Source organism: Scophthalmus maximus, chromosome 20 (assembly GCF_022379125.1).
Source record: "Scophthalmus maximus strain ysfricsl-2021 chromosome 20, ASM2237912v1, whole genome shotgun sequence".
NCBI classification, from domain to species: domain Eukaryota; kingdom Metazoa; phylum Chordata; class Actinopteri; order Pleuronectiformes; family Scophthalmidae; genus Scophthalmus; species Scophthalmus maximus.
Window position 1 is genome coordinate 13,899,630 of NC_061534.1, and position 18,598 is coordinate 13,918,227.

The window sequence follows — 18,598 nt, forward strand, 5'->3', positions numbered from 1 at the left end:
TGGGATAGTTTTGGTAGCGACTGCAGTGGAGGACCAGATGGACGTCAATAACATCCGCCGTCGCATAATGACGTAGTTTAGTGAAAGTGGAGTCGGATTCTCTGAGCAATGAGGCTTTTCCTAAGTCCTATCAGTCCTCCTTTACACTTTTCCTTGACCTCATGACGTTTTCCATTGAGGTCAAGGAATAGTAGATAGGAAAAGACGGGAGATAGGAAAGACAATCCTAATCCATCCCGACTCTAACCAGAAATGATAAGGATTGGTCCAGTTTTACTCAACAATGCACATTGTTGATACAGAACAGTCATGTCGAATAAAAGTTTCTCCACCTCAACCGTGTTTATTTTGGTGGATACTTTGTGAAAAGACAACTCTCACCCCATCTATTTTTCACGTTCATCAACAAGGTGAAAAACATACCCTTTAAACCCAGGTATTCTCCACTGAATTGAAATGTGTACTATCCAACTATAGACGAAAAATGCTCTCACCAAGGCTGCAAGCTTTGCCAAGTTTTTAATACCTGATGATATTCAGCGCAACCTTTATACGTTGGGGCACTGCTGATAAAAAATCCTTGAGGAAACACTGGCTGCTGATACGGATCTTTATTACTCAGCAAAAATGACAGACAAATGTCAGCAGGCGCTCGCACAGGATGTGGAAAGTGCAGGTTTGAAGTGAAGGAACTATTCCTGAAGAAACACCAAACTTCATGCTCTTTGGGCTTCTTAGAAACTTTGAAGCAATTTGACAACTACTCATGGGATTCTCATCTGCCGGCTTCTTGCTCACGCAGGTCTGATACTTGTCTACAGTGGAAGCTGTAGTGGAACCATGGTCAGCAAAAATGTTGTCGCAGGTTTGGATGCGATATGTAGAGCAAAGGTGCTCGCAAACAGAAAAGTCCTCCTCCTACTCCTCCTCCTCATCATCATCAGTGTATACAATGTACTTCTTCCTTCCTCAGATTAGTGTGGAAGGACCTGGCTCCAAACACTAAAGCAGTAAAAGGGTTAGACCAGGAGCAGTGAGCGATCGACAGAGCTGCACGTCTCATGACAAGCTTTAGTGTATAGCCTGACTTACTTCACTGACAGTGGCCTTTATAGGTCAGTGCATCACACCGCCTCACCCACACCCGACACAAGTGTTCAGATGGGCTTTTACCACCCGGCCCTGCTCGTCACGTTAGCAGAAATGGTTTTGGAGAGGTGGATATAAGATTGGGGTTAGGTAGATTGGAGATTCTATATTGACCATTGAAGTGAATGTGGGAGTGAATGGTTGTTCGTCTCTGTACGTTGGCCCTGCGTACGCTGGTGACGTGTCCAGGGTGAACCACGCCTCTCGACCCAATGTCAGCTGGGATTGGCTCCAGCCCCCCCGCAAACCTTTAATGGATAGAGCGGTATTGATAATGGATGGATGGATGGATGGACATCTACAAAAGAACATGCCTTTGAATAGAAACTAAAATCTGGACACCGCTTCACATGATCAAAAGACTGTACCATCTGTTTGATATGATTTAAGCGTCTTATACGTATATGTATATTGCGTGTTCCCAGGACTCCCTGAAATGATACCAACGGATTATCCTGGTAAAATAAAGTCAACTTTTCACCATTTACAGTACGTGGAGAAAGGGCTTTTTGGATTTGTGCAAGGGGTTGCATTTACTGCCTAAAACAAATAGCTTGCCATGTACCTCCCTCCCTTTCTCTCTCTCTCTCTCTCTCTCTCTCTCCTCCCTGCGTTTTACACCTTTCATCTTATATTCAATAAATAGTGCTGTAGTGGGTATGATATTTTTGACTACTCCCATCCCCGCCCCTTTGTATCGAGCTTCCCGCCGTCTTCTTGTTTTTGTAGTATTTGTAGCTCAAGTGGGAGAGGAGCCTCAACATTATTTTTTCTGATTCACCGTGTGGGGGTAAAAATAAATAAATAAATATTCTTTTGCATTCCACTCGCTCTTCATCAAGAGAATGGCTGGAGTTTTTTTCTGTGCTCACGATCCCCATCTGTCCCATCACCCTTAAAAATAGAGGAGGAATGAGAGGTTTAATGAGCGAAATGGTGGAATTGATCCACCTTTTATTCTAATAGGAGAACAGATCACACTCGATTATGGGCTTTCTCATCTGGTTGTTTAAGGGGAAGGCCGAGAGGGAGCAGCGGCGTGAAGGAGAGAGGGTATTTGGCAGGTCTGTTGAGAGACTTGCCACCCAATCTATGTATTCTTGGCTTATATTGATCCCCCACAGCTCCATAATCAGCGGGTCGATGTCATCCAAAGCATACTGAAATAAAGCCAGCGACGCCATTAGTAATCAGCTTGAAACGTAGCTAGGACCAGTCACCCACCCATACACAGGCCTCGCGTCTTGACATGGCCCCACTGGGAAAATTAAATACATCCAAAAGGTTAAATTGGTTGATTAGACATTACGATATTCACTGGAATTGAAAAGGGTATTTGAAAGTGACGGACTGATTAATCATTTGTCCGATTAATCAGGCTGATATCTGGAATTGTCTGATAGCTGGCATCAGTGCCGCTGAACAAAAATGTCTTCAAACATCAAGTTAAAAGTCAATTTAAAAATATAATACACTATAAATATAAAAATTGAAATATATAGTGTAGTTTTTAGATTACTTGAGTTTCTTCTTCTTCTACTTCTTTCTTATTATTTAAAATAATAAGTAGAATGCAGATAACTCAATTCCTTCAACTACGTCGCCTGGGAACCATGGATGTGGCACAAAATTATAAATTCATATATTATTTACATTATTTTTTAATATATTTCAATATGGTGCAACAAGTAATCATCATTGCCATATGCAGAGCAACACAGTATAACTAAAATACTTGGATAAATGCATAAAAAAACAAGTGAATATAAGCAGGTAAAATAACTTCAATTAATCTCAGTCTAGTTAAAAAATAATTATTTTCCTTACTTTATTTGTAACAGAACCTGGGTCATTAGAGATTAAGGCAAGTGTCCACCACCCTGACCACATTCCTCTTTCTTCTGATCACTCTATTGACTCCCTACCCGTTTTCCTGAACCGTTTCTGAACATGCCGCCTTCACAAAATTACCAGTCCCTTTAATTCCTTAATCCCACATCATCTTTTTGTGGTGAGGAAAAAGTACTCTGCTCATGCAGGGAGCGCGATGTCCAACTACGAAATGCAATGCTGGCTTAAATATATTACAGCGGACTAGGCTCAACCCTGTATGTCATACAAACCTGGACTCCTGCCTGCCGTTGTCCCAGCCTACCAGATTCCACATTTATGTCAGATTATGTAGAGAGGGAGAGGACAACATGGCACAGTGGTAGAGGGCGAGTATGAAGGGATTAATCGGAAAATAACAGTTTAATAATCTCTCAACCAGAAAAGTGTGCTGCAGCTATACATTTTCCTCCAAGCACTTTGAGACTGCTCTCAAGCAAAAAAATAAATAAATGTAGAAGTAGCAGTGCAAGAGGGTGAAGCAAAGTAATACACACTGAGCAGGAAGAAAAGGGATGAACCAGGGAATAACGGGGTGGATGAGAGAAGATCCTTGTACTCGCGGAAACAGAGATGTCTTTTTGAGTTTGTGTTAAGTGACTATTGCTAAGCCACAGGAATCTTTTTTTTAATTCACCCTCTGTGTTGTCCTTGCAAGACAGATAGAGCAGAATCTCTGGGCTTGAGGCTAAGGAGGCAAATCCAGTCCGGCGTACAGATTCCTCTTTCACGCGGCTGCATGTTGTCGTAACTGACAGCAGCGTGTCACACAATGTGCCCGACCCGTACCGCAGCACTGAGGCTAATCCAATAGTGCTCTTTAATTCTATTTTCACATGCTGCAGATGCATTGGGGACCTCCCGTAGCTGGGATGAGGAGAAAATGTCTTTATCCTGCTGCTCAGCATAGCTTAGCAGATGCTTGAGAGCTGATGTGGCTCCGCCGCTTCTGTTGTCCGCCCCTCAATCCTTCCCCAGTTTAAAACGGGATCGCTCTCGAGGAAGGCATCCTCGTTCTACTCTCTAAGAGGTTGCAGATATGTCACACGTTTGAAGTTCCATGGTTGATGAGAGCATGGGGGGGGGTATGAGGAGACAGCAAATGGCGCACAAATCATGTGAGGGGGTGGGTGGGGTTAAGGTATTTGTACAGACAGAGATAGGGCTTGTCAGCTGCAAGTCTTTGTTTACATTTGAAAACAATACTTCAGATGACACAATAAGGGTGTCACAATAAATCCTCATCATTGACATACAATCACAATCAGCTCATGTACTCTATATTTCAACAAGAGTAATTATTTGAAGATTTTACAAACTTTCATGATAATATAATGTCATGACTTTTAAATCTGACCTAAATTAATAAAACATAATTCGAGGACTACAGAACTAGCAGCGATTAAAAAAGCCATTTCTCTTCTCGAATGTTGTATACAAAGATTTGATTGGTTCAAAGACCAGTTTTAAACCGTAAAAAAGAGAGCTGGGAAGAGATATTGGGATTTGAATTTTCTAGAGGTGAATTTTCTTTAAATCGATGTATAACGGTCATATTCAGTACACAGGAAATACATATGCATATGCATATTCCTTATGATATTAAGTTTAGGAAGATGTCTTTTTTTTCTTCCATAGAGGTAGGAGCTGGTTATGCAGGGTTGGACTGCATATCCTCCAAATATACTCCAAAAAACATTCTTACTCTTCATATTTAATGATGTGGAGGAGGACAGCTTCGCTTACAGAGGTGACAGTCTTTGCATTTCCGGACCTATTCCAGACCTACTGTATGTTCGGAGAGAGGTCAGAGAGAAGAATGTGTTTTCATTATTATTGTCTAAAAGGAGCATTTTGCTGGTGGCAGGAGCGGGGCACGATCATCGCAACATGAATCTCCCCCTGAACTAATGGGAGAATATTGTTGAAGACGTATGAAAACGACAAGGACGGAGGTTTTGTTGTTGCTGGCCAGGATGTTGCCCACGTCATCTGAATCAGACCTATGGAACAATAAATGCGATTTTGAATGAGGTTTGTTCACATCACTCCTGCTGGCGTCATTTGCGACCAGTTTTACTGTATTATTGCCGTTACCTCATCTTTGATTGACAGCATTTTTTATGATTATGTATAGGCAGTCAAAGTACGTTAAGGAAATATAACCTAATATAATCTTGTCAGTCATGTGCTGTGTATGCCCACCATAAACTCTAACCCCTGCAGGGTTTGCAGGGTGCTGCTCAAAATAGTCCAGATACTAGCATACTTTATAAATGGAAAATTATTTCTCGACTATTGACTAAATATTGGTTTTGATAACGATTTGTGACCTGCAATCTCCTGCAACTAGATTTCCTTGCTTATTGGAAGAGGACGATCATAATTTTATATCCTGAGCTGCTATTTCTTGAGACTTATACACACAAATCTGCTCTATATAGCTCCCCTCAGTAGGGTGGTTCTGTAGGATCTCTGCTCTAATAACCGCAATTATTGTATCTGGACCATTACACGTGGCTGCAAGCAATATGGCAACCTGGAAGTATATAGATTTCCCTTAAGGCAGACGCTGTATACGCACAAGCGACAAAGTGAAATGCTCAGTAATTAATAAGAAATATCCAGAAAATTCGTCAATTTCAGGAGAAATGAGAAGCACGCGCATGGACAAATGCGCGAGTGCATAACTCACAGCCGTGTCAAAGAAAGAAAGAGTGGCTGCATTAGGGGCTTTATTTGCATTTTTAGCCCTGCTTTACTGTGCCCACCCCTCCCAGACTCGCCCCCAAGAGGTGGCCATTAATTCGGCACAGCCCTCTCAAGGCTTCATTAATGTTAATCAGAGCTAAACATAACATTATATTCAACTGCTTCGTAGAAGAAGAAAAGGGTCAAAGGCATGCATATCTGAGCGCCTACAGTGTTTGTTTGTGTGAAAATGTCAGAGGCATTCACGACAGCAGGAAAAATCTCCGGACCATTCTGTGGCATCTAGGCAGATCATACAGGAGGCAGGACATGACGATGATTCCACTGCAGAAAGCAGTGGTTTGTTCACAAGTCATCAACACACCCACTCGCTCTCTGGAGATTTTCCTGCTTCTCCTGGAGGGAAATGTTTTGGACGATGTCCGTAGCGACATTTGTGGATATTTGCTTTCTCACATAAGCCCCCGCCAGAGAAGTTCAGGAAAATGTCCAGACTTCAGTGCATGTCTGAAAGCAGCTCGAGACACATTCCTTTGCTAGTAGTTGTTGAAAAAGAAATATCAGAAAGTTTAACACTATGGGGATCTATGGTCCGTTATGGATTATCATGAAGGGTTTGGAATGTAATGCATTAAAAAGGAGTAAACATTTTTTTTGTTCATGTTTAATCTAGCCTGCGACACAGACAAATTCTGGGAGCTCATTTAAATTTGCTCTGCCAGAACACGGTCTGGATCCCCTCCACTGGGAAGTGATTTCCCCTCAACAGAAAACTTGCCGGTCCAATCACAACCGATTATCAAAGATATGATCATCATCACATCGTATGCGTCCGTTGGTAACTCCTCTTGGAAATCAAAAATGAACAAAGCAGTCCCAGACTACTACCCATTTGAGTATTATATAGTATACGCTAGGCTATGCTTAATCTATATTATGCATTTGTCTGTTCTAAGAAATATATATTTTTTCATTTATTAAACGTATTAAATAGTTTTTTCTCACTTTTTTTCTATTTGCTAATACTCATTTGAGTATTTGTCTGGCTACGCCAAGCTATGTTTAATCTATAATATGCATTTGTCTATTCTAAGAAATATTTATTTTCATTTAGTTATCGTTTTCAATAGTTTTTGTCACTTTTTTTATTTGCTATGGTCAAAATCTGAATGGGAATCTTTAAGTTCTTTCTGCAAAATCACTTCGATCAGTGGCAGATTGAAGTGGAGCCATGTCCACTAAAATATATGGGGGAAAAAAAATCATAGCTCTGATATGTTTACTGTATATACAAGATACACTGGAACATGTGGCCTCACCTGCAACACCACACTTTGGTCAAAGTTGTATGCACTGGGCCGTCCCTCCAGGGTGGAGAAGGCTACGTTCCCTCCACTGAGCGGGGAGATGTCACTGAACTCGTCCGTACACAAGGCAGTCCTCTCATCATCTCCGGGGCGAATGTAGCCCTTAGCATCCTTCCCATAGGTCTTCCTACAAGACGCGCTGTAGTACTGGTAAGGTAACCAGGGCCCATTCTCCTCCGTTCGCTTGTAGATGGCGAAGCTCTCCGGCCGACTGGTGTAGAATTTCAATCGTAGGTAGGTTATCTCAAAGGCCTTGCCTGTGGAAAACACACACACGATTAAGCTCTGAATGGAATCGCTGGAAGGAGGAGTGTTAGAAACACATCCATTGTAGTCTACAGCCAGATCAGGGCTGGTTGTGTAAGAGGCAAATTCCGTGGGGTGATAGTTTAAGGCCCTGGAGCAAAGAAATCAAACTGACATAATTGCATTATAGAAAGAAGGAAAACAATGGGGGACAGGCTTAATTTCCCGTGCCTCTGTGCAGGGTTAAAGAATGTCGTCCCTGCAGGAGTCAAAGAATCCCCGGGATTATTATTTTATTATCCAAATCATAATGGACCAAAGAAGTGAAAAATAGGTCAAAAAGGAAAGAGACAAAAATGTCTTTCGGCAAAATATTAGCTAATATAATAGAAAAGGCCAATGAGTTCAAACACCCAAAAGGGGGGAAATTGCCTGTATTGTTAAATTGCTGGTCTGACACTACATTTGAGGTGTGATATAAAAGCAACAAATCTGATCAAACAGAAAAGTTATTATTCGATTAAGAAGAGCCATGAGGGGCTGAGGATGGCACACACTTCATGTCTGTGACTGAACAGCATTGCTGAGAATCAGTGGTACGTTGGCCATGTGGCGGCAACAGGGAAAAACTGAGAGGAGGAGAAGTAAGACTTTTCGTAGATTTGTATCCCCCTATAAAACAGTGATTTGACTTCAATCCGTGAAAAGGGTCAAATTGGTTTCACTTTCAAAATGGGTCTGTGCATTCAAAGGATCCGGAGCAAACAAGAGAAATACCAGGATCTCCATTTTGGGTTTGCGATAGGGGATTTATCACATCAGACCAAGTTGTGCTGTAATTGGTGTCGCAGCATAGGAAATGTCTGTAAAGTCGTTTTTAAGGTGCATAATACGTGGAGGCACAAGTCTCTCGCTCAACCCTGTGTCCTAGATATTATATTTCTATACATCTAACCTGAAACAGCAAAATTGAAGGAATCATCATAACTGGCCTAAATTATGCTCAGAGGCAACATGTTTTTTTGAATGAATGTCAATGTAATCATTTGTTAACCGCTAAATACAGGGATTCACAGTTCGCACAAAAATATTTACTTGTACAGTTTAGCTTTGTTACATACTTTTCTTTTTAGGAGACAGGATTACCCAGGTCCAGGTTTGATTAAATTAGGGTTTATGCATTTTTCGCATATTTTAAGCTGGCATGGCTTGAATTGATGGGAAAGTTTTTCCTTACAGTGCTTCCAAATTTGAGTGTTCTTATTTTGGTTTGGTAAGAAAGTTGACATATTCTTCCTCTTGCACTTGCAGAGTTGTACTCCCTCCCCGAGTACAAACACACGTTCTGAATTTGTCAAATGTTGTGCAACTCGAGGAGGGATTAAGTGAGCAGACACAAACTGAAGCCATATTGAGACCAGAGTCAGAAGTAACATGCTGGAACTCTCTTAACAGGCGTCTCTGTCGCACTCTTGGGGGATTTTTCTCTACATCATTAGACACCAAGTCTCAGTCGCTCTACATTTTCATACAGGGGATGACATCCTCTGGTACAGCCATAATGACATCTGTTGCTTTTTCTCTGGCGAGTCAGAAACCGGCAAACTCAAGTGTCTTGTCTCTGCAGCAAACACTAATGGTATCCTTCCTTTAGGAGCCCAAAGATCATTTAGCTTTCATTTACTCCCGGCATGAGGTGAGCTCAGCCCTGCTGAGACGGAGGCAGAAGAAACATAAAAGTAGCAGAAGATGAAACATTCGTTGAATGCCCCCCCTGTGATGAACTGCAGACTAATTGCAAAGGATATTTTCGTGCATAATGATTCGTGATTCAATCACTTTCAGGAGGGATATAGATTTAGACGGGCATGGCAGAGAGGCATCTTAGCTGTTGGGTTTTTAACAAAGCAGAGTGACATAAAACAAAAAAAAAGTAGTCAAAAAGGGAAAATTCATTTTGTCAAAGAACTGGAGCTGCAACAGTTGGCCGATTAATCGTTAAGTAAATCGACTACTAAATCAATCGCTAACTATTTTGATAATAGGTTCATCGGTTCATGTAGTTTTTAATGAAAAAATAATTTTCAGCTTTTATGTGAATATTTTCTGGTTTCTTTGCTCCTGTGACATTATCTCCGGGGTGTGGACTATACAAAACATTATGTTGGGGTTTGGGAAGCACAATCAACATTTTTCACCATTTTATGGACCAACAACATCGTTCAATCGGAGAAAATAATAAACAGATTAAACGATTAAATGCAAAAATAACCGTTAGTTGCAGCCCTAGAAAGAACTGTCACATTTCCCCTCCCACACATTGGGCATCTCACTTTGAAGCAGGGGCCTCTCGTTGTCCGACAAGTGACATGTCTTCCAGTCAGGGGGGAATTAAAAGGTAAGATTGGAAACGCAGTAATAAGGCCTGGTGTGACTTTACGGGGCTGAGTCAGAGCTTTGTGACGTCACATGTCAAAAGCTGTTCCCAGACGGACACAGGCACAGTAACTGAAGGACCGTTTGGACAGCGACTACTTTGAGAGCGAGGGCCGGGGGCTGCAGATGTGCAGCGTCTGACCCCGTGCTGAGTCATCCTTGTCAACTCAACACAGCTGCTCCGGTCGCCCCATGCTGAGGCGACCTGATAGACTAAACTCGCCACAAGAACTGTAGACACAATATTTACTGTTTACTTCAAGATGGGATTTTTTTTTGTGCGATCGCCAAATACACAGATGTTGGGGTGGATTAAAGTCCTCTAATCTCGCTGCTGTACGTCTCAAAGTTTAAAGATAAATTCTCAGTGTCTTGCAAAAGGGTCATGTCTCATGTGCTCACTAATAATCTGCCAGTGGGAAGCGCCACGCCAACTGTGGCAGACTTTTATCATTGTTTTACATCAGAGACAGGATGTTGCTTTTCTTTGACGGCGCTGAATGAGAACCAGCTGTAGACGTCAATGTGTGCTGGTTGGTTGGGTGTGTGTGTGTGTGTGTTATTTCTCACCAAGTCTTTGTGGGAAAAAGCTGACCCCAATTCCTCACCAGCAAACCAGCCTGCATTCTCCCTCCCCCCCTCTTCTCCCCTCACCCCTTCCTCCTCATTATGTTTTGTTTACTCCCCTTGAAGCAGCCCGACTCCCCGTCCTCCTTCTACTCTTCCACAGAGCCATGCTGACCTGGCCGCAATGTGTGCCCCCGCGTCCCGGTGCTGTGTTTATCATCCCAGCATTTGCCTGTCTTCCCTTCAGAGAGACTTTGTTGTGTTTGGAGAGGCAAAGGAAAACAGTCGTGTCGAAAAAAAGGCGCCTCCCACCAGCAACCCAGATGGATCACAAGAGCTTTCGCACTGGCCACAGAGGGGCCACACAACATTTAGGGGTTTGCAGTAACACAAAATTGTGTGATATGAAAACATATTAATCCTTATTTTAAGACTGCCGAGACCATGGCGGAATAATCCGGAAGGAATAAAAGAAAAACATGTCTGAGAGTAGTGCAGAAAGGAGCGAAGGTCAAGCTATACGCTGCGTGAGACTGACTGTTTGAGACTGTTTGGTACTTCTGATGAACAACAGACCCTGCAGATAATGCAAACCATAACTCTGCAAGAAAAGAAAAGAACTCTACCCAGAGATTACAAAACAACAAAGCGTCTAAACACTGCCAGACAACTGCCTGACATTGGAAATCAATACTCTGCATCTGACAGACGCACTTCCTGCTTCCAGAGCACGTGATATAACAGTCATGTCTGCGTTCAAAGCGCTGACATTTCCATCTTCTGTCGTCATTTTGTCCCTGTCTCTTGTTCCTTTGAAGCAGAGCTTTTTCATGGGGGGGGGGGGGAGCGCCCACTCTCCACCTACTGAGGCGGGGAGCTGAGATCTGACCTGTCAAGAAAATTCATAGTTTTGAGCAAGAGCTGCCTTCCCTCGCTGAAAGTCAAAACACACACACACACACACACACACACACACACACACACACACACACACACACACACACAGTTCTGAGCAAAGGTTTAAGGTACTAAAGAAACTGAGGTGGTTGCAATACCTTTCGGCGGAGGAATCTGATTCAATTATATACATTTTATATATAGTGCCGAACCACGACGTACAGCATATTATCTGAATTAACTTTTAAAAGTTAGGTCGAGACCTGACAATATTATAGAGAGAAACCCCAACAATCCGCACCATGCACACAGAGCACCATGGTGACAGTGGAGAGGAGGAATCTCCCTACCCTGATCCAGATCAAATCTGCGGCCTGACAGCAACAGCAACAACAACAACAACAACAACAACAAACCCCAAACACACAGCCAGAGTCACAGAGAACTATCTTCAGTGACGAGGAGAACTTGGGTCTGGCCCTGGGCTGGTCAGACAGAAGCGATGGGGAAAAGCCTGAATCTCTCCGAGATGTTCTGCCAAGTTCCTTAAAGCTTTTTGAATTTTAGTCGTTGTTGTTGTTTTTCTGTCTGCTGCACTTTGTCTGATGTTAATTAATGGAGGGGGCTGGATTACACTGAGTGAGGAGGAAGTGAAGGTGATTCTAACTGCAGTTCAAGAGGGGATAAACAATAGGGGCTGCAACTACCGATTATTGTCCTCACCGATTAATCTGTCGATTATTTTCTCGATTAATCCATTTGCTGTTTGGTCCATGAAACGTCAACGTGTTTCCCAAAACCCGGTCATGATGTTTGGTTTTATCCACAAGATATTTAGTTTACTGTCACAGAGAAGCAAAGACACCAGAACATATTCACATTTCAAGAGCTGAAATCAGAGTATTTAGACTTATTCCCCCCATAAAAACTACTTGAGTCGATTAATCTATCATCAAAATAGTTGCCATTTAAATTTGCAGTCGATTACTAATCGATTAACTGTTGCAGCTCTAATAAACAGTGCTGTTACAAACTGACCCTCCTCATCGAGACAAACGGAGCTTCGCGGCGTCTTTGAACGCAACGTTAGCATTTAGCAGAGCTAGCTCCCTCCAGGAGCCGGAGCAAGAGGGTTTGGACTTCTTGGACTCACATCCGCCAGAGACTTGACTCCACATGGACAGGCGAAGATGCCCCGTCGCCTCTGTGACCGCCGGCTAACAAGGTCGCCATATTGACGTATTAATTAGTCGATGATAATGCGCCGGTGTCGCGTTTACAGCGCGTTTTCTCTGTCCCCTGGTGGCCAACAGTTGTCATTGCATGTTTGAGATTATAACACCGGCTTTGAAACTCCAACTGAGTTCTGCAACACATTGTTCAACAAGCTGACAACCTGTTGAATCTACAATTCAAGACCCCAATGTGTGGCCTATCTGTACTGTTGGAAAGAAAGGGCTGTCCAAAATTATCAATTTGTCAGCTCTTTAGTATTATTATTTGTATTTATCCACTCGAGCTGCACAAAGCAGTGAGGGTGATGATGATGTATATTCCAGTACGGGTCTCTAGAACAGGTCACATTCAAACATATGGGATTCATTCCAGCTGTTCATCAAAGGGCAATCCATTCTCTTTATCGCCTATATGGACCTACTGTATGTGTCTGAAATAAAGATTAATAATAATTTCTAAAAAGGCTGTGTACCAACTTACAACTTTAATACCAGACAGTGACATTACTTTGGGGAAAAATGAAGGAATTATTGATTTCCATACCGTTCATATTTCACTCACTGGGTATTTATTAATTTACAAAACAGTCAGGTCATTATAGGTCATAATATTATTTAAAATGATCATTGTATTTTATTTTTTTTTAAAAAGCCAATGAGATCATTTCTTGAAATGGCTGTAATAATTGTTTCCTAGGGAGGTTAATGTGTTGTGGGTTTTGTTGGATTGGAAGCAACCTGCCTCTGACACAGGACAGGAAATTCGCCGGTGACTTGTCTTGTTTGGGCGCTATATTTGGTGTTTATACATTGTGCAATTTGTCGCTTGCAGAGCCAGAGAGGAATAACTGTGAATATAAGCAAAGATGAGACAGGATAAACAGCAAGGGGATTGCTGTTTTCTGCCTCTGTATACAAGCTGAGAACAAATTCAATTTATAATAAATATACTTTCACCCCTCCAAAAAAAAATGTATCAAATGAAGTTCAATAATAAAGGAGGAGAGGAGGAGCAATAGTTTTACAGGGGGCCACAAATTTGTGAGAACACCCTTGTCAATATCAAACCCCCACATTATAAACGCACGCACAAACACACACACACAGACACACACTCACACACACCCTTAAACACGGCTGAGAAAATAAATGGAAGTGGGAAAACATAATTTCATAGAAAGATTTGTATTAATTCTTTGTAACATTAATCGCCTCAATTTAATTCAGTTAAAGTGACAAATGGGCTCTGTTACATATTTTGGCAGTTTTTTCGCAGCATGGAACTCGGATAATGATGCTTATGGCTCGGGCCGGTCCCATAAAAATTTGTAAAAATTAGGAATGTCGTCAAATGCAAATATATATGCAGTACACAAAAAAAGTGAGGGGAATGCATTTTCTCCAAAGAAGAGATTGGGTGAAGGAGGAAATCCTGGAGATTGCTTTACCAGAATTGAAGTACAGTAATGCAGTGTGATAAATGTTTGCTTATAGTCAAGTGAAGTTAAATTGTTTAAGCTGATAGATTTGTCATGACTAAACCAAACATCCAAACATTTACCTTACGTGATCTTAGGCTTAACCTTGACGAAAATGTTTCAACTTTTATAAAAGTAACACACGACCAACTTTTTTGATTTTCCTTTTGGTCACAATTGGCTTAGAAATGAACTGTAATAACTATTGACCTTTTGGTCACAATTGGCTTAGAAATGAACTGTAATAACTATTGAGGTTTGACTACATTACAAAGCTCCAAAATAATCTTACAGTGTATGAATTTCTGAAGGGATTTATTTTTTTAAATGTTTGTGACAACTTTCATTGAAGTGAATGGAAAATGACCATAATTTCAATCGACAGTAGATCTGCTGACCAAGTTCCTGGTTGTGTGAGAAAAAGAAAAAACTGGTGGGGCAATTTACATTTACAATTCTGACAAGCAAATGTAGCTTCTGAATTCCAAATGCATTTATGTAAACGCCTGCCTTACTAAGGTTGGTCCTGCTTTTCCTATCTGTGACTCATTCCTGCCAAAACACTGGGGCTTTTCTGCAGGTTACCAGTTGCTTATGACAGAATATTGAGTGGCTGCCGTTTCCTTTCACAGTCAGATGTAGTAAAACCTTATGAATCATGAAACGAGAACAATGTGTTGAGCTTGTCGCAAAAGATCAGTGTTGCATTTATAATTTGATATGATGTGAAATGTAGATTCCAAAGCAAAAACGATTACATTAGTTGCTTTGTGGCCACGGCCTACTACCCGTCAAGCAGGAGACAGGTTTTCTATGAAGTGGGTGTATTCTAGTCAAGTTCTGGCCCTAATCATGCCTTAAAAAAAAAAAGCCTCATAGTTTTATTGCCATATTTGCATGGTTTTGTCACCAATACTCCATTTGTGCAAAATTTAAACAAACCTGGGTCATCACGCAGTTGCTATCTGGACATAAATGCAACTGTGTGTGTTCCTCATCCACACTAAATCCATACAAATTCTCAGACATGCCCCTGTGGCTATGCACTCACTCATAATCCTTGTCTGCGCCGAAGATTATTATTATTTTTTATGAAGACATGTAGCTTAGAGCTGCGACTAAATATTAATAAACATAATGTGCTGTTGAAGACATCTGTCTTGTGTTGAAGGTTTCCCGGTCAATACTCTCGCAGTACAGGAAACAATGCACTCTGCCACAAGGAAAATAAAAGTGAGAAACTGATGATAGTCAAATTTAAATTACCCCCGAAAACCATTTTCTTTTAGCGGAGAGCTAAATCTATCCCTGATATTCATATTATCTTCCTGGACACAGGAAATGCAGTGTGCACAAAACACTTACAAGTATAGTTGGACATCATATACCGTGTGACATTTTAAGAACGGAGACTGTATCTGAACCCTGAGCACATAAACGAGGTACTCGACTGGGATCACTCACCCTGACCACTAACTACACTGCAAGTTGAGGAAAAGTCAAACTTAAGATTTCTGTGGGGTCAGACCGGGCTTGGGACGCCCTGCTGTGCTCTTACCAAGGTGGAGGGTGAGGTTGACAGAAGTGGGGTGCTGGATACCATAGTACATGGACTGGCTCTGCCACCATGTAGGCTCCTCGTTCCTGTGGAAGTCTGTCAGGAGGCCGGAGTTGTGGCTCAGGTCGGGGTCAGACGCGTCACAGTGGTGGCAGGAGCGCGTGGAGCCCGTCTGCATGCAGTAGTCCTCAGCCGGCGAGCCGCACACATTCGACGCCTCCGCGGTGCGATTGAAGGCGACGTTTTCAAACTTGGGCAAGCAGCGGCTCGGGGCGCCGTCCTCGTCGACGCAGGAGTCCATCGCGGCCCAGACAGGGAGGTGGCGGTGTAGGTGAAGAGAGAGGAGAAGGGCCAGGAGAAGAGAGCTCACGGCAGATGATGCACCCATGTCTGAGAACACTTAAAATCCCATTCACACTTCACACAGTGACTCGCGCGCTCATATACCTCGGTGCAGGGATTTGAACACATACAGACCCTGATTTGAGAGAAGTAATCCAATGGCAGAAAAGAAGTCCAGTCTGGGAGCTCTGTTTCCCACTGCTCTCCCTGTTCTGCCTCTGTCTCCAACATGTGTTCTCCCTATGTGGACTGGAATGAAGTTTGTGCAGGAACTCCTTTCACCGGGAGCAGCATGAGACAGGCAGGCAGGACAGGGGGGGGGACGGGGGGTTGGTTGGAGGATCAGAAGAAAAAAGAAAAAAAGGCCATAAAACTTCTCCACCTGCTGGTCAACATAAGCACCACACCCACCGTTAGCTTTGGGTGTGAAGCGGACGTGGGTAACATTGTATGACATCGCAAAAACGATGCAGTAGGGAGGTTATTACACCTCTGGGCGTTCAGCTAACAAATGCCGAAGCGCCGGCCTTCACCACAGAATATCACCGACATGGTGGTCAACGTACCCGGCAGCTGGGCCCCGCAGCAGGACAGTCTGGTAGATGCTGACTGTGGTGATTCACAGTGGAGACTACCGGGAACATATTTCAGCAGGCACAGATTATATACATAAAGGGATGTCACTTAGGGGGATGAATTGACAATTTATCCATTTTGGGGATAAATTTATAATAATAGAATGGAGCGAGACAACTGCAGTGCTTTTTTTCTCCCCCCCCCGATTTCTCCAGACCCGCTGTCTGTGTAATTCTTACTGACTGCCCGGGGTCCCATGTAACCCATCCATCAGTGTTTGATGTAAAGGTCGCAAGTCAATGACAGGTTATTGTAATTAATTCATAGTCCCTCCTATAAACTTAACATGTCAGAAAAACAGACTATTTGTGTATACTGTATATATATATATTGTTTTTTCCTGTATTTTTTATTGTATATTTCTGCTACTCTTTGTGATACTCTGCTGCTATTATTGAGTAGATTTCCCCAGCGTGGGATGAATAAATGTTTTATCCTATCTTATCTTATCTTATCTTAATACAAAATGTTCACACCAATGCAACTACTTACTGAGCAAGGGTTACTAAAAAAGTTGTATTGGACATCAAGATCAATCAAAACTCACAACACATTTCAAATTAGTCGGTGTGCAAGTGGCATCTTAAATGATCCATCAGTTTATACAAAGGGAAGTGGGATGAAATCTGCAAAGGCAGGAGTGAGCCTGGGAATCTTTGTCTGAAGGCCACTGCGTGTCTTTTGTGCCAGCTGATGCGCTCTTTGCACAATTTTGCAGCTTTGGTTAGATGCAATGCAAATCCTGACATGAAATGTCTGCACATTGATGATTGTCTCCTATATAGTCTGTCCAACTAATCAATTCCTAGTCACCCAGGACAGTCAAATATTGAATTCTTTTATTTTATTAATGTTGTGCATGTTCCACTGTACAGTACACAAACACATGAGGACATACGGGATGTAGAACACATGTTCTTTGTGATGAATGCGGGTCCAGCTGTGGCAATAGTCTCAATTTTTCAAACGCTGGAAATGTGGAACTGTCGAGATGAGCGCAAGTTTGAAAATCATGACGCTGTGGTGGCTCCTTGAGTGTGCTTTCTCTACGTGCGTCTTTGCACAGGAACCGACTGCAGTGTCAAAGTGGCATGAGTCTCACAAGTGCAACAAGTGGTTGTGGAGAGAGCGACACGCAATGATGTGTACTACTGATCACTCTGATCCTGTTCCTGTGATTTCACTGTTACTGAATTCCATTTGAAGTTTGACTCAATCATCCAGAAAGCTAGTGAATACAGCGCTTGAAAATATGATGATAAACGATGGGCTCAAGGTTGACATGGGAGTATTTGAAGATACGAAGGAACAACTAAAAAAAGGCCAAAGAGAAAATGGACTGCGAGAAACACAGAGAGACAGGTAGAGTGGACAGACACATTTACACGCCGTACATTTATGATCCCCGGCGGGATTTACTGCAAAGTCTCTCCCATATCTCCTTGTGATTGCCTTGATTTATTGGGGATCTATCAGTGCTCAGGCAGGGACATTGTAAAAGGGACCACATCAATTTGCAGCGAAATCCTCTGCTGGCTTTGGACGAGAGCAAGGCCTGATTGCAAATCCCTTTGGCTGGACGCGGATCAGCCTTCATAATGAAGAATCCAATGCCTCTGCAAACAGACTTTTGTTCATCAAGCAGGCTCATTACTGCTCCGCCTGTGCGAGAGGACACAGCCGTTGCATGGGGCAACACGTTTGAGCAATATGCAAACAAAGCATCATATACCAAGGAAGCACCGAAGGGAAGGGGGATGCGGTGAAATGTTGGGATCCAGCAGAAACCTGCAGTGCTTTTTTTCTTTCTTCTTCTTCTCGAGGCGGCTGCAGCGGCCTGTCTGGGTCTTGTAAATCAGGATGAAACTGCAAATTCAAAGTCTTTAAAAAAAGTTCGGTAAAAACAAGTCTACCTATCCTCGACTTCAGAACTGTGGCCAATCTACGAGTTGACTGAACGAGCTCAGCGTGGAACCTGCCGAAAGTGGGGGGGAAGCACCCGGAGGGTATTGCCTGGGACCCCCGACTGTTTTGAAACCACTCACACAAGTCAACCACCCGAGAGCGCGATACTCGGCTCGTCAA

At 42.6% G+C, this 18,598-nt stretch overlaps 1 protein-coding gene across 4 annotated transcripts in view; it reads right to left on the reverse strand.

Annotated features, from left to right (window-relative positions):
• Window positions 1-16,149, reverse strand: part of lamc3 (laminin, gamma 3) — a 95,741-nt gene extending 79,592 nt beyond the window's left edge. Inside the window, exons 1-2 of one of the 4 annotated variants that reach the window (XM_035608548.2) lie at window positions 15,536-16,149; window positions 7,071-7,375 (exon numbers count right to left, since the gene is read on the reverse strand). In XM_035608548.2, coding sequence (XP_035464441.1) covers window positions 7,071-7,375; window positions 15,536-15,923 — 693 coding nt within the window. In that variant the 5' untranslated portion in view covers window positions 15,924-16,149. Of the gene's footprint in view, window positions 1-7,070; window positions 7,376-11,081; window positions 11,239-12,302; window positions 12,573-15,535 lie in introns of those variants that run through there. The other 3 variants (XM_047329522.1, XM_047329521.1, XM_047329520.1) reach the window with 3 other exon arrangements.
• Window positions 16,150-18,598: the final 2,449 nt, after the last annotated feature.